This window comes from Eleginops maclovinus, chromosome 4 (assembly GCF_036324505.1).
Source record: "Eleginops maclovinus isolate JMC-PN-2008 ecotype Puerto Natales chromosome 4, JC_Emac_rtc_rv5, whole genome shotgun sequence".
Lineage (NCBI taxonomy): Eukaryota > Metazoa > Chordata > Actinopteri > Perciformes > Eleginopidae > Eleginops > Eleginops maclovinus.
The window spans coordinates 13,082,729-13,098,579 of NC_086352.1; the positions used below are offsets into that span (position 1 = coordinate 13,082,729).

At 40.2% G+C, this 15,851-nt stretch overlaps 1 protein-coding gene across 1 annotated transcript in view; it reads right to left on the reverse strand.

Moving 5' to 3' along the window:
- Nucleotides 1-1,545: 1,545 nt before the first annotated feature.
- The window catches only part of smyd3 (SET and MYND domain containing 3), a 73,325-nt gene continuing 59,019 nt past the window's right edge, over nt 1,546-15,851 (reverse strand). Inside the window, exons 7-12 of the mRNA XM_063880680.1 lie at nt 11,633-11,735; nt 10,952-11,062; nt 8,565-8,652; nt 8,178-8,352; nt 2,382-2,490; nt 1,546-1,971 (exon numbers count right to left, since the gene is read on the reverse strand). Of these exons, the coding sequence (XP_063736750.1) occupies nt 1,840-1,971; nt 2,382-2,490; nt 8,178-8,352; nt 8,565-8,652; nt 10,952-11,062; nt 11,633-11,735 (718 nt within the window). The 3' untranslated portion in view covers nt 1,546-1,839. The remainder of the gene's footprint in view (nt 1,972-2,381; nt 2,491-8,177; nt 8,353-8,564; nt 8,653-10,951; nt 11,063-11,632; nt 11,736-15,851) is intronic.

Here is a 15,851-nt window from a genome sequence, read left to right on the forward strand (position 1 = left end):
CACAGAATTAGAAAAGATTAGATTTCATTGTCCTAAAATCTCAATCTTAGTATTATGAGACCTGACATTCAATTTGGGTGAGAAGACGCTCAAGTCCTTTGAATTGAAATAAAAAGCACTGCTTACATTTGGAGAGGAGACAAAGAATACACACGATACAGAGGGAGAGAGACAGAGGTGAGAGATGATAGCAGGCAGAGAGTAAAGACAGCTTTTAGGTGAGGTTGAAAGAGGGAGTGTCTCCAGCATGAGGGTGAAAATTGGAAATGGGGGAGAGCAAATGGCAGGAGGGTGAGTGAATGAAGATAGGTTAAAACCACTCGATGTCCTTTTTGTGATTTGCTCAGGCCGCCTGCAGAGACACACAGCAGGAGAGGAGAGAGAGGCACAGATGAATAGTGATTTTAATTTGAACGCCTTTGGGGAGTGAGAGGGACAGAAAACAGGGGAGAGAGACAGCGGGTGACAGAGAGGGGAGACGGAGGGTTATGGTTAAGCGGTAGTAAATGTAATTTGATGGCTGTTAAAAGGTGAGAGAGGAGAAAGGGAGAGGGTGAGAGACGGAGCAGCTGATTGAAGAGCAGGACATTCAGTCCTCTCGTTTCATTACTGCCTACTCCATTCGATCCTCACATTCATTTCATCTTTTCAGGATACTATCAATACTGCCTTTTCTTCCCCCTCCCACTGATATCAAGAGGCAAATTAAAAGATCTTAATAATGTTGTGGCTTCTGCAATTCGTTAACTATTGATGATTATTAATACAGTCTGAATTTATATCTTATTTTTCTTCTGAATAAGTGAACAGAGAATAGTTTACTTCAGGACATTTACAAATTACTACCGTGTCGGCTATTCCAGTGTAGACGCCACACAAAGTTTAACAAAGGCAAAACCTTTTAGCAACATAAATATCAAACACAATGCCACTCTAATCCTCCCATAACCTATAGAAACACACACACACAGTCACACCACCTCTAAGAGGAAACGCTGTCATCAGTTTGCAAAGAGTAGATTTTTAGGATTAACGTGGGAAGTGTGTGAAACTCATCACCACATTCCATCTCACACACACACACACACACACACACACACACACACACACACACACACACACACACACACACACACACACACACACACACACACACACACACACACACACACACACACACACACACACACACACACACACACACACACACACACACACACACACACACACACATACAGTTTAACTGTACACACACACAGTTTAACTTGTAACACACATACACATGGATTAGCATGGGAAGTGTGTGTGATGGATATGTATAGAGTAAAGATAGATGTTTTGAAAACCTTACTTTACTTAAACACACACACACACACACACACACAACTTTGGACATGGGATCCTCCGTAGAGATGGTATGTTAAGATTAACGCAGGAGAGAGAGGCCTACGGGTCTCCATGCTCTCTCATTGTCCCTCTGTCACACACAGACACACACACTAGGATTACTTACATTGCACTTGGACTGAGAAAATCGAAATACAATGTACATGTTGGGGTATTTGTTTTATTACATTCAGAAAAATCAAGGCTAATTCTTTCCCTTTACTTCCAGTATTTGTTTAATTGAATGCGGCTTAAGCGCCAAAGTAAGTCAGAAATGAATTTCATATTTATTTACTGATCTAACTCTTCAATAAAGCAAAGTTAATCATATCAAAAAATGTTACTGTTCATCTCATAAATCTGATAAATGGGATTGATTGATTGATAAACTCAAAACAGAGACTACATGAAGACAAAGTGAAATGAGTCTACTAAATTAAAAGAAGTCCAGTTTCAGTTTTCTTTTCTTTTGTGGCTGCTGGAGGATTGCTGGTCCATCTCGCTGCGACATTCCTCCATTTTCATCAACAGATCCGAGGTAAAGGGATGATCGTCACCGTGTGTGAGCTTTATAATCCGATAGGCCTGAGAAAGTAGAAGTAAACAACATTAAAACTGCAGTAGACATCATTTATGCTATTTAGTCTGCCTAACTTAGTGTAGCAACAACATGGAAATAGGTTATAGAACTTTCCTCCTCAATAAGCAACTAAATCTACCTAGTTATTAATACAACCAAGTGTTTTATTTTGCCTTTACCATTGCACAAAGATCGGGGTTTCTAGTTCTTAAGGATTTTTGTGGTTGATTATTGATTTGTATAGTAATATAATAAAGAAAAGTGCTGCTAGCTCTTTTCCTACAAGACCTCGTCAATTATACTGGTGAGGAAGTTGCTATAACTGATAGAAGTGAAGGAAACAACTAAAAACAAAAGATGATCACTGTTCAAAATATCAAATCAAGCATTTCTGTCAGTATTTAATTCCTCATACCTGTTTGAACGTGTCCAAAGCGTCCTCGAGGTGTTCCAGGTAATGTTGCAGCTTTCCGACTCTCATCAGCTGGACTCCATGGACTGGATGGGGATCAGGGTAGTATTGTCTTTAAATAGGAGAGAAAGAAAATGAATAACTTGCTCAGTTGAATGACCGTAATGCATAATCTATCCATTCCTTTTTTGGTCATTGGGTGTCAGCATGCTATGCACCAGCTGATCTTAACACCGGCCTCCAAATGGATTTATAGTTGCTTGTTTGACATGGACAATGAAGTGTTGGCTTGGTTCAGTCTAAAGACAAATGGAAGAAGAAGAAGAAGAAGAAGAAGAAGAAGAAGAAGAAGAGAAGAAGAGAAGAAGAAGCAAGATGGCAGGTTAGACCCCAGCCCTGTATCATGCTGCCCCTGGAAGATGTAACATGATTTACTGCCAAAATGCAGAAACTCTCTCCTCTGCCTCTTGTTATATACAGCTAAATCGCTTCTATCAACAGTCCTATCACCCCATACTCCACCAGTGCCCCCCACAAGACACCCAATATAATCTTTAAAGAAAATAAACACTCTTAAAGGAACAATGCACAGTAGAAGTGGCAAGAAGAAATCCACTCCATCGTCCACTTGAGTTTGCTCTCTGTCAGACTGAGAGCCTGAGACACTCCACAGCACAGGCATCAGACAACAAGACAGATCATCAAAAAACAAGACAATTCAAATGTGCTTTGCCCGTCAATGTCTGTAAACAAATGTAATGCATAGACAAATAGATGTGAAAATGAATTTCTTAACACCAGCAAGAACTTATAAATGATTTAAGTATTTTCACAGGTGCAATATGGATGCTCCAGTTCACCCGAACATGTGTGTGAGAGCATGTGTGTGTTATACATGCTTTTGTGTCAGAGTTTCTCATTTGCATTTCTTATTTGGCTTCAATTTTTCAATGAATTCCTCACATGTGCTGTACTTCTGAGTATGTGTATGCATTCATACAGTTCATTATTATCCTTTACCCAGTTTTATATATGCTTGTCTGATATGCACATATTTGTCTTAAAACTGAACTTGTATGCATTTATTTCTATGGATATGCATTGATGCTTAATGGTACACACACCTTACAGTCCGGTACACCCTACATTAATGTATAGACACACATGCTTTAAGGAGACAGTTCACACACAAAGGGCCGGGACATTCCTAATCCCGTAACGATGAACACCCTCCAGGGACGGTGAGGAAGCAGCTTTGTTGTTTGTAAATACTGCAGTTCTCAAAACACTCATTTAGCTGACTCCACTTGTCATTTATCCTCCTTTCTTCTCCTTCCCTCTCTTCTAATCTCTCCTTCCTTTTCCTATTTCACATGTGCATTGCTGCTCTCCTACCTGTTTATATTTGTGCTTTGCGCCCCGTTAGCTGCAGGGATTTAAGTTTGTGACGTTGGATGCTTTCTCTTCTCCTCTGCTGCACTTCACTCATCCTCTCATGCACTCTACCTTTGCTGCCGTGTTAAATCTTCCTTGTTTCCTGCTCTCTCTCTCTCTCTGTGCTCTTATGATCGCACATACAAAATGAAAAACATCTTATATAACCGCTATAAGACAGCATTTAAATGCGTGCTGACAAAGCACTTTGAGACACAGATTTAAATATCTTGTCTAGCTAATTCTCTCTCTCTGACACTCACACAAACAAATAACTGAGCAGACACAATGACACACACATGCTTGCAATAATGTATGAGCATGCATGCACACAAAGATATGGTCAATTAAATGTGCTTTCACTCTCTTTACCCCAGTTTATTTGCAAGATTTCTCTTCACTCCAGAGTAAACACACCACAAGAGGGTTCAATATGCTCTAAATTCAATCACACATAATTATAAACTGCCCTGTTTCTTCTGATAACAGAGCAGTATATCTTCATTATTTCTTTATGGGCTGAAAACACAACTTTCCAGCGATAAAAATTTCCCACTCTTCGATTGAAAATGAAAATCAGTTTTCTGTAGGGAGTGAAATCAAAATTAATTAACTGGTTGTGGCCTCAGTCAGTCATTAAAAACTCTATAGCTTTGTTGATAATTCAACAGCAGAGTTTTCATTCACAATGCTAATAGCTAATTTGTTCATACCTTCAAGCCCCACTACATTGCTAACTGACAGGCCTACCAATTACAGAGATGCTCCCCGGCCAATCCTGTGGACGGGATTGAATCATTAAATAGGAAGTTCAAAAACTAAACCAACAACATTAGCCATCCATGAATTACAGCAAGTTACAATATTGATTTAATTACAAAGCCAGTGATTTAAGCCAGCGTAACATGCAAACACAAACTAACACCAAACACCAATTATATTTCCTCTTTGCATATAGAAACACACAGCAATTAAAATAATTTCATTAACTTGCTGTCTCCTGAATTACCCTCTGCTTTTTGCCCCCAGGAGAGTAAATTGAATAAAAAATAAGATCTTGCCGTATGCAGCTAGTTAGAAAGCCATAGCTTTCGGCAATGAGTAAGAGAAAGGGCAGGAAGGGAACATTAATAGTGATGGAAAAGTGTGGCATTTTCAGCAAATGCAGTGGAACTAATGATGCTCCCGTTCGGAAGAAAAGATCCAGGGCCGGCTGTAAGTGAGAGGGAAACATGGAGGACAGATCATCTGTGAGTCTTCTTCTTAATTGCATTTTGTTTTCTGTCCAATGCAGCAGTAATTTCAGTTCTGTGTTTTTAAATCACAGTTTAACTATTTAGCAAACACTTCTTTCCAGAGAAATCTCGACATATCACTGTGGATGAATTACAGATACAAGCCTTGAGGGTCTCTTGAGAGCTAACCACAGTAATCTATGCAGTAGGACCGTGTCTTTCACACTTTTTGCCTCATGCAATGTTACATATGTTTATGAGCTGAGTGCACTTTAATCAAAAAGGGATGCTTTCTAGACGAAATGTATCCAGTAATTCACAAGAGAGATGCAAATTAGTGGAGATACTTTTCTTCAATTTCTTTTCCAACCTTTAAATCAACTAGCATTTGCTTATTTATCTTGCAACTCCTTAGATCTACAATTTCTACAATATTTTGAAATGTAAACATTAGCAGAAATCACCCCATGAGGTGTAACCAGAACCCGCAATTATTAATACATACACTTACTTGTCGTCCTCTTCTTGAGTCAGTATTCTGCTTGTTGTCTTTCAGCACAGAGTAAAAAGAACAGTGCTGGGTTTAAAAGGCTTTGTGTTTCACATGCAACCACCGACAGATCCATGAAGACTGACAGCGTGGGTGCACTTCAGTGGTCCACCGAGGCCACTGTTGATGCAGATATCTTATGCAAGAGATTTCCCTCTACAGAACTGCTGAATAGATGCAAATCAGGAGAATCTACAGAGAGAAGTCCTAGCTTGGTTATTCTCAGTGAATCGCCAAAACACATAAACGCATGGAGGCTGAACACCATTAAAAATATTTAGCTTTGACTCTTTATAAGTGCTGCTCTGCTCATCTCAAAGGGATGCAACATCATGTATGAATGGGCTGTTAGCCACAGATATAATGGGGGAAAAACAGCACTAAGCAACAAGACGCATCCAGAGAGGCAACATAAATCAAATTATCCATTTAGGAGCTTAAGCGAACACTTCTTGATACAAACAGACCACTGTGTGAATGTTTTCAGGAATACATAAACACTCATGCATTCATGTATTTGCGAATGTGTGTGTGTATGTGTCTGTGTGTGTGTGCTAGCAGCAAAATATGTGCAGCGTGGACACATTCAATAACACTGGTGTGTGCAGCCTGCAGCAGGTGTGAATTATCCGCACACGGGCGCAGGGAAAAACCATCTCCATACATCACAAGTTGAATAGAGAAATCGAAAAGGAAAAAAAACTTGCAGAGAGAGAAAGAAGAAAGGAATACAGAATGAGGGGAAGGACAGGAGAAAGAGAGACAGAGAACTCCTGCAGCTATCTTTCTTCTCTGCTATCTGAAGAGCCCAGAGGAAGATAGGAGATGAATATGGAAGATATTCCTCCTACTCTCTCACTTATTTCTCCTGAATGCTTTTCTTGCCTTCTTCCATCCTTTCATTGTTGTCTCCCTTTCCTGCCAAAATAATTCTCTCTGCATTCCTCTTTTTTCCCTACTTTATGCTTTACTTTGTCCAGGTTTTCTAACACCCCTTTTTTTCCACCTCTCCCTTGTGATTCTGTTCCTCGTTCTTCCCTTCATCCCTGTGCCCCTCTCTCATTCATCATTTATCACCTGATCAAATCCCCTCTTTTTCTTCCATCCTCACCTCACACCTCCCTCCCCTCTTCCTAAACACCCACAACCATCCCTCGATTTGGTTTGCTGCTTTGAGGCATGTTTTTCCACTTTCTTTAAACTGACACCAAAGTCTCCATCCCCTTCTCCTCATCAATATCTCTCTCTTTCTTCTGTTCCGTGAATGATCATTTATTGATAACATGTGTTACAGTTCCTCTACTGCAGATAGGTTGCTCTGTTAGTGTGTTCACAGGGATCAATTTGAGTTAAGAGTTGGAAGAGAAAAAGAGCAGAAAAGAAGGGAGTGAAAATGAGTGAGGGCTGGAGGACCTCATCTAGAAAACAATTAAAAGTGTTGATGCAATTTACTGTAATCTGACTTTAATTCACACTAAAAGTTTGCATTTGTTCAGATATTAGATTATTATGGTTTCAGTCACCCCCCCTTCATTAGGACAGGATATTTTTATGTCTGCTAATTGCTAATGCTCTCTTGGTCTCCCTTTCATCTCCTCCCGTTCCCATATATTTTCCTGTCTTCTCTTTCTTTGCACATTTTTGTTTTGCTGCACATTCAACTAATCTTCTGCCCATTTGTATCTGCTATTCGTGTAAAATTCAGACTTTGAACGCCTCCTCTCTACTCTTTTTTCCCTTTCCAACCATGCTATAATTAAATATTGCCCTTTGAAATACAAAATGTGGCTCCTAACTGAATCTAAATCCATCTAATTTAGCAAATTAAATGAAATTGGCTTGCAAGAAAAGTGATCATATTGTATCTGGAGATCTGGTTAAAGAAGTACTTTTATATTTTGTGTTTTATTTCCTCAGGATATATTTGCATGAGTGACTCTGATGGCTGTCCACAAAACATGATTATTCTGTGTTTGTAATTAACCCTGTTCAGCTCAATTTCACCTCTACAGGGATAACAGATGGAATCCATGTCTTGTGTATCAGGACAAAGAGTCACATATATCCCATTGTGAAAGTCTTTCAACACTAACTCACAGCTTTCAGTGCTCATTTTCCATCTGAAACTCAAAACATACAGAGGACGCATTACATTTGACCCTTGCCGTGCATTTTCTCAATCTCTACAGGTAATCTGAGAATCTCCCCTCTCTTCCAGAATGCTAACACGAGGGAGCTGGCTCTAACTAAAATAACATGAAATGCCGTCTGGAAGCCTTGTGATGACTATTAAGGCACCAGGATTGAGCAGAAGCCCAAATCTTTGAAGAAATAACTTTGAAGTAATAATCCACAAAGACAGTTGTTCAAGTCGGCTTTAACTAAAGGAGCTGCCCTTCAGATGCACTCTGGATGAGTCACTGTCCTCTTCCTCACATCTTAATCAAATCATGAAGGGAAAGTACCTCAACTGGATATCCAGATTTGAAGAAGGAGCCAAGGAAGTTTGGTTCTTTAAATTTGAGAAAATTTGAGCCATCCAATGAGGCAATGTTACACACAGACGCACACACAGCTTACCTGTATACAGGCAGTGTTTTCTCCCCGTATCCCAGAGCTTCCTCCCAGTGTCCCAGGTGAATTGAAGCATCTACAGCCATGTCGGTCATCCTGAGTTTATACAGATTTTCGTCTGGCAGGTCATCGCTGACAGTCGATAACAGATGACTGCAGCCCTCTAGTAGTGCCTGCCAATCTGAAGGGTCACTTAAGGAAAAACAACCTTCATACTGGTCGCTGTCAAAATGTGAAAATAAAAAGCTGCTCAAACCGTGGGGAAATCATGCTAAATTATGAAGACAACTTTGTTTTACTGATGAAATGTCCTCAGGTGAGAGCTTTGACTTATTTAATCATCATGCTTTAATACAGTAAAGGTCAATGATTACACTCTGAGGTAAAGGATACCCGACTCTGCCTTTAGTCCTTCCAGTCTCGGTAGAGCCTCTTTCAGCGGACACCATGTTGATTCTATCCCTGAAAGCATCAGTGCATCCTAGGACAAAGAGGACATTGAAATCCACTTTGCAAGAAACAGGTTATTATATAAACAGGTGTTATCATGAGTAGTGGGTAGATAAGGCAAAAACACACGGAATAGAGTGAGTTTATCGACATTTTAACACCTGAATATAAGTAAATATCTTATCTGGAGGACACCCTCAGACTTCCTTTCAAATACTGTAGTGCAGGAAAAGTGTTCAGCATGTCTTTACTGTGTGTTGCTCAGCAAAGATCTCAAGGTTATGTCTTCTGTATAGTAGATGAACAACATCCTATAGGCTGAAATGTTTCAAAACAACTTGATATCTGCAAAAAAGACCACATATATACATTTATTTGCCTCTATTGACAGTTGGAAAATATTGTATTGCCCAACCCCAGGGACTCTAGCTTCATTTGCAACCTTAATCCTACGTCCCCTACATTTGATGTTTATATGCCTGATAAATAAAACTACGTTGTTAAAGAAAACCTTGTTGTATCTTAACTAATGCAAGACATAAAGACTGAGAAAAAACAAAACACAAACACGGTTTCCTTGGTTTAATGTCAACAGTCATTAGTAGCCATGACAACCTTGGGTCACAACCCACCAGCCTGCCAACATCATCAGAAGATTAAGAGAAAGAGGGGGAACAACAGTAAGTGTGTGTGTGTGTGTGTGTGTGTGTGTGTGTGTGTGTGTGTGTGTGTGTGTGTGTGTGTGTGTGTGTGTGTGTGTGTGTGTTGTATGTAGAACAAAGGTGGGTTGAATAAAATGAATGCAATTGTCCCAGACGCACACGCACACGCACACGCACACGCACACGCACACACACACACACACACACACACACACACACACACACACACACACACACACACAAGTGCTGCTGTGGTTCGGTAGAGTAAGACCAAAGTGTCATGAACGGCTATATGGCGAACAAAGCTAGAGGCAGCGAAAAGACAGAGAGGGAGACTTATTGCAAGTGAGAGACTGAGTGGACTAAGATGGATGGGAAAGAAAACTGCATCAGAAAGATAATATTTCTCATTTTTTGGTTGGTGGTCAGAGGGGGGAGAGAGGGAGAGGTTTGAAGAGGTGGAGCGTGACGGAGTGACCGAGAGGAAGAGGAGGACAGCAGGAGATAAGAGAGAATGTGAAGGTGAAGGAGGGAAACAGAGGAGAGGACAGGAAAGTGAACACTAACACACTCTACACGGACACAATGCCAACAGCCGCATGGCAGAAGTGTGTGTACAGTATGTGTGTGTGTTTGATAGGGAGAGAGTGCATACCTGTGCATTTGAACTTCTGGTATTAGGAAAATACATCCTCAAGACACTTTTCAAGCAATAACTATTTTTGGAAAGTTTAGAGACTTTTTGGTTGAATCTGGATTAGGGAAGAACTTCATGCATACTAACAGCAAGAGCATGGGAGGGATTTTGTATCTCCTGGGAATACAACCAATGGCTAAGTTGCCCCTGCAACCCAGTGATCAAATAATAGGATCAGGTAGTTATGCATGCAAATCCTTTAAAAGGAGTACTCTCCTACCTCCTTTGAAATATTGGTGGGAATCTTAAGATTTCAAACTTCTCCGCAGTAGTTTTGATTTGAGTTTGTCGTACTGCAACATACCAGCAACACACTGCAATCAAATTTATTTTGTACAGTAAGCCTCTCCACTGCAGCACCTCCATGTTTAATCAAATACAAACCCTCTCAAGGCTATTAATAAAGTTCTTCTCTGTGCTGTAGATGAACAGAAATGTACTGAGTGATTCATCAACTCCTGTGAATGTATCTTTGTATTTTCTTCAGCCTGCATTATGCAATATATCGGCTGAGTTCATTAAGGTGTAAAAATGAGCAGCAGGAAACGAAATTGGTGGAAAACCTGCATGGTTTGAGTATAATATTCAAACATTTCTGGACTGTGCTAATTAACAAGGGACAATGAACAGGAATATTATGCGGATAGTGAAACATCAAAAGAAACACACTACTCCCAAAATGAAAATGTGTAAATGACTCGTCCCTTGATAAGCAACCTTGATTCTTTTCCAGAATTCAGAGCTCAACTTTTAATTGATATAAAACTATGGTTAAAGTATTCCTTAAATTGAATAAATGCTATCCTCTGAGTACCGCTCCCAGTTGGTTCATTATGTGCATGTAAATGTAGCCGTTGGCATAATTTATGTTTGGAAATGAATGACGATTATGTAAATATATGAAACCATGAAAACTGTGTGTGTGTGTGTCTGTGTGTGTGTGTGTATATGTATGTGTATGTGTGTCTTACTTTCTCTTGAGAGTCACAAAGCTGGCAGTGACATGTGAAATGGTATTGGTCCTCCAGCTGTCTCCTTCGATCTTCAGTCAAAGACAACGTCTCAATGTAGCTTATAGTCAGCTGAAAACAGAGACAAGAGTTAAGCAGATAAGGTGTGTGTGTGTGTGTGTGTGTGTGTGTGTGTGTGTGTGTGTGTGTGTGTGTGTGTGTGTGTGTGTGTGTGTGTGTGTGTATCTTCCAGAAGGATGGATGGCTGCATCTCATTACATGGTCAGGAGGGAATGTAAAGTATGGAATAGGAGAATAGACGCTGCCATGTTACGTGTGTCATTCTGCTTGTCTTGCAGAGATCTTTTTACTTTGCTACAATGCTTAGGATTACTTTAGAAACATTAGGTTCACTGTATTTCCATCAACATGTATTATGACATTATAAAACTCACACTATAGTCAGTGATTTCCCGCCCGGGTAAAATACTGCTCTTAGTGTCAGATTATGTATGATGCCAAGCTGCCTTGGGCTTTGGCTCCTCCATCAATAACAACAGTGAATAGAAACATGTTCAGTAAACACTGCTAAAAAAAAACACGAACGTGAAAGCAGAGGCATCATCCTAGTCGATAAAATCCTCATTTCCCATGGTGTTAATGTTGGGAGGATGAAGTGTGAGTACTTTTTTTTGCTCATACCTCCTCTTCAGGGTTGATATCCCGAACAGCTCTCACATGCAGGTTGGTTCCCACAAACACCATCACGCAGTTTGGCCTACAGTCATGGTTAAGCAGAGATAAACTGGGAGAGAGCAAACAGGAGGGAGGGAGAGCGCCAGGGGGTGAGAGGAAGAAGAGTGGAGGTAGAAGAGATAAAGCAGGGAGAAAGGAAGAGAGGAAAAAGGGAGAGTATCTGTGATTAAATGTTTATTTTTCCAACCCTTCCTGGCAAAGGATAAGACAGAGAGCACATTATAAAGGTTAAAAAAGGCCCTCATCCAGCTGATCCACCAACTGCCACATGTCTAACAGTTTAAGGGTTACTCAAATCACTGAGACTAATGTTGACTGAAAAGGTAATTCGTTCCAACATATTCATGAGAGTAAAAACACATGCAGAGCGACACATCCCACTAGATCATAATCCATCTAGTTTAGAGTGACAGCTGTGGGATCTGTGTTTCATCCCTTTGTTCAAGGTGCTGTTAGGGGCAGCATGGCTTCTCAAAATGTGAAATCTGCACATTTAAGTTAAGACTGAGTACTCAAATGAACCTCAGACCAAAAACTAAGATAATTCCCTGCACAGTGTGACAAACGAATACTCTGCTTCTGTCATAACAACTGTCACTCTTCATTTGGTTTTGTCATTCGTTCTGGATCGCTGTCTCTCAGAGACAGATACAGACAAACAAATCAGGAAACTATGGTACTCCACTTCTGTCACAACAAAGACTCATTTCCCAGAATCAAAATAAATAAAGCCAATCTTCCTACCCATTCACATGAGCACTGACGGCATCACAACACTGATGACAACAATTACTGCTTTTATTTACACTTTGAATTGAAAGCATGAATGGCTCTTTCGCTTTTATTACCAGTTGGACTTAATTTGAATCCTATTTAAACATTGTTTTAAGAGAATATTAGTAAATATTAGTGTAAGTATGATGTGTAAAGCAGATTTTAAAAGGAGAAAAGCTGGATCAATCAATTTCAGTTTTTGTTGGCGGAAATATGTATATATGCCTGTTGGCACAACATGGCTGAAAGAGTAGTAATACTGAGTTCTCTGTGTATTAGATAAACCTACAATTAGAAACACCGTATTAATTCAGCAGCACCACAAACCAATGCCTCCAAAAAGGATCAACAAGTTGAGTCAACACCTTCATGAAAGTAGAATTTATTACAAGATTGATTTATTAGTCATCATTAGTTTTAGCCAGGTATTAAAAAACAGGTGAGTGTTTCCCAGAGATTGCCTTCTCAATCTTTTCTGGATCTGGGTTTTGCTTCTCACCAGCTTACATTACATTTTCTGCAAATGTTTAACCATGAAATATCTCCAGGAATTTTTCCTCCTACCCAATTCCATCTCTCTCTGGAAAATGTATTTGTGTCTTGTGATGTTATTTGTGTCCTCCCCAAGGGTGTGACCTATCCATTTTCACTTGGCTTTATCTTGCTGGTAAATAATCCGCCGCAGCACCTCCTCTGTGGTTGTGATGGGCCAACAAAGCTTAAGGATGTAGCGTAAAGCACCTGTCGACCAACACCTGTATCTTGCTTTTGGGGGCTTTAGTGGTTTGCCACATCTCATAACAAAACGGCAGAACGGTTTCCAAGTTGGTATTAATGAAGTGTAGCATGGTGTAGTTGGAGAACTGGTTTCATAAAGCAGACTGGCCGTAGCATCTTGAACGCCTGCTGTGCTTTGCAAATGTTTCGCTCTATGCTCTTATCTGCTGCTCCATTGTTGCTGATGTTGCACCATTAATATGTGAAATGTTCCACCTCCCTGCTGAGCGTGATGGGAAGTTGCTTCAGGTTTATTCTCATGGTCTTGATTATTAGAGCAATGATAAAGTAACAGTCCTATAATTGTTGTCTTGCATGTAGACTGCTGTTCATGAATTGAAAAAAGCCTGAAAGACTGTAAATATAAAAACAGGTAACTAGACTTTAAATAGTCTTGATTTGCATCTTACCCTGACTGAGACTGTTATTGTTGTTAATCTTTTTTTTGTGTTTTAAAACCTCTTTTGCTAGATAAAAGAGACATTTACTGCCACTGCACACATGGCTGGGACAAAATAATGAAGAGGTTTGTCTGTTTTTATGACCCCATCCATTACTACTGTAGCCAGTGTGTGTGTGTGTGTGTGTGTGTGTGTGTGTGTGTGTGTGTGTGTGTGTGTGTGTGTGTGTGTGTGTGTGTGTGTGTGTGTGTGTGTGTGTGTGTGTGTGTGTGTGTGTGTGTTGAGCTTTGTAAAACTGTCAGTAACCCCCTGGCTTTGTTCTACAGTAGAGAAGTTACGGGTTGAATATCAACTAGAAATCAAGCCCTCCAAATTATGCTTTTATCTGATGGCGAGCAGCTCATTAGCATACTAATTAGATGAATTAACTAAATCACATCTCACATTAATAATATCTGCTCACACTAACTGTTGCTGAATACTGCAGGATAGAGAGCCGTATATCACATGAGTAGAGACGGTAAAAAGAACTAACCATTGATGATATTCATTGAAAGAAAAGGGTTGAACACTTTCTTCCATGTGTTACGGTCCTTGGATTTTATGAAAGGTTCTCTATGTGTCTTTGTTGTGCAGGTGTTTCACTCCTGCACCAATGCAGCAGAATTCCATTAAATTGCACTAAAAATTACAATCAAATTTAGTGCAAAGCTTTCACATGATGCTAAATAAATGACTTAAACAGGTTTGGTTTACTTGGCAGACGTGACTCAAGTTATTTGATCCTGGTCTGAAGTGAGTCTCTAGTCCCCATTTTTTCCTAGACACATAAAGTCAAGTCACTGATTATGGTAAATCAAGTCACTAGTCTGTTTAACTTCCAGGTCCAGGTCTAGTTTTAAATCATTTATTTTTTCTGACTGAGGTTGCAATGACTCTAATAGACTTAGGTTTACGCCTCTGATGTTTGGATCGTACCACTTCATGACAGTCAAGATCGTAATGTAGGGTAAAACCTCTTGAACTCCATTATCCTCATAGTGTGAGTTCACAATCAGATGTGACCAGTAATGATCTGTCCATTAAAAAGGGGCAGCACAGTCAAATGCTATGATTGTCATTTGCAGTCAGTGCACATCAGCCATATTAATGCCCAAACTCTGAGGTAGTAAAAACCTCTTGATACTGTTGAACCATTTCTTTCTTGTTTTTTAATAATCCAATCTATGGTCCCTTTCCTTCTGGTTTTGTATCTTATTGTCAGCTCATCTCGCCTTCCCGTTTTCATCTCAGTGCATCTCCATGAGGATTTAGCTGCACAAGGTTTACAGTATGTGTTAGAGTTGATATGAAGTACAACGCTGGGATGGATTACAAGTGAATTTTTATCAAGACAACTGTGATTCATTTGCTCCTGATGAAGACCAGAAAGGATGTGACTTTACATGATCTTTTTCAGGAAAAAAGATCGGCAAAGAGGAACAGAGACCGACAGAGAGAAGGCCGAGGTCAGAGAGGAGAGTCAGGAAATCAGTAAATGAGAAGAGTTTTTTTTAAATGAACAGGAAGTCATGGCGTGAACAGAGGTGTAGCCTCGCCAGAGTAATCCCCCCTCTCTCTTTTCAGCAAACCTAGTTGTTGCTAGGCAACCCCAAATATGAATAGGCAGGGGACCATCCTGCGAAAAGGGCCATCATTTATGGATGAGTTACGACACAAATCGCAGACACACACTGACACACACATGCTGTTTGGCTGAGCTTTGGTAAAGCCACTGTGACCATCTGACATCTCAACACCGGCCAGATAAACTGGCAGAGATACCTGCAGTGTGTGTGTGTGTGTGTGTGTGTGTGTGTGTGTGTGTGTGTGTGTGTGTGTGTGTGTGTGTGTGTGTGTGTGTGTGTGTGTGTGTGTGTGTGTGTTGGTATAGCTCTAACTCTAACAACATGTGCAACGGCAGGCCAAATCCCATCCCATTCACTCAGGACTCAATACAGGGATTACATCACATTCCACCTTTCTGTGTGTGTGTGTGTGTGTGTGTGTGTGTGTGTGTGTGTGTGTGTGTGTGTGTGTGTGTGTGTGTGTGTGTGTGTGTGTGTGTGTGTGTGTGTTTGAGCCAGACAAGAATCACATATGAGTTTGAGTGTAACCATGTATTTCTCCATGCATTCTCACTTCTCTCTACGTCCCCCCCGTCTTCCCCACAC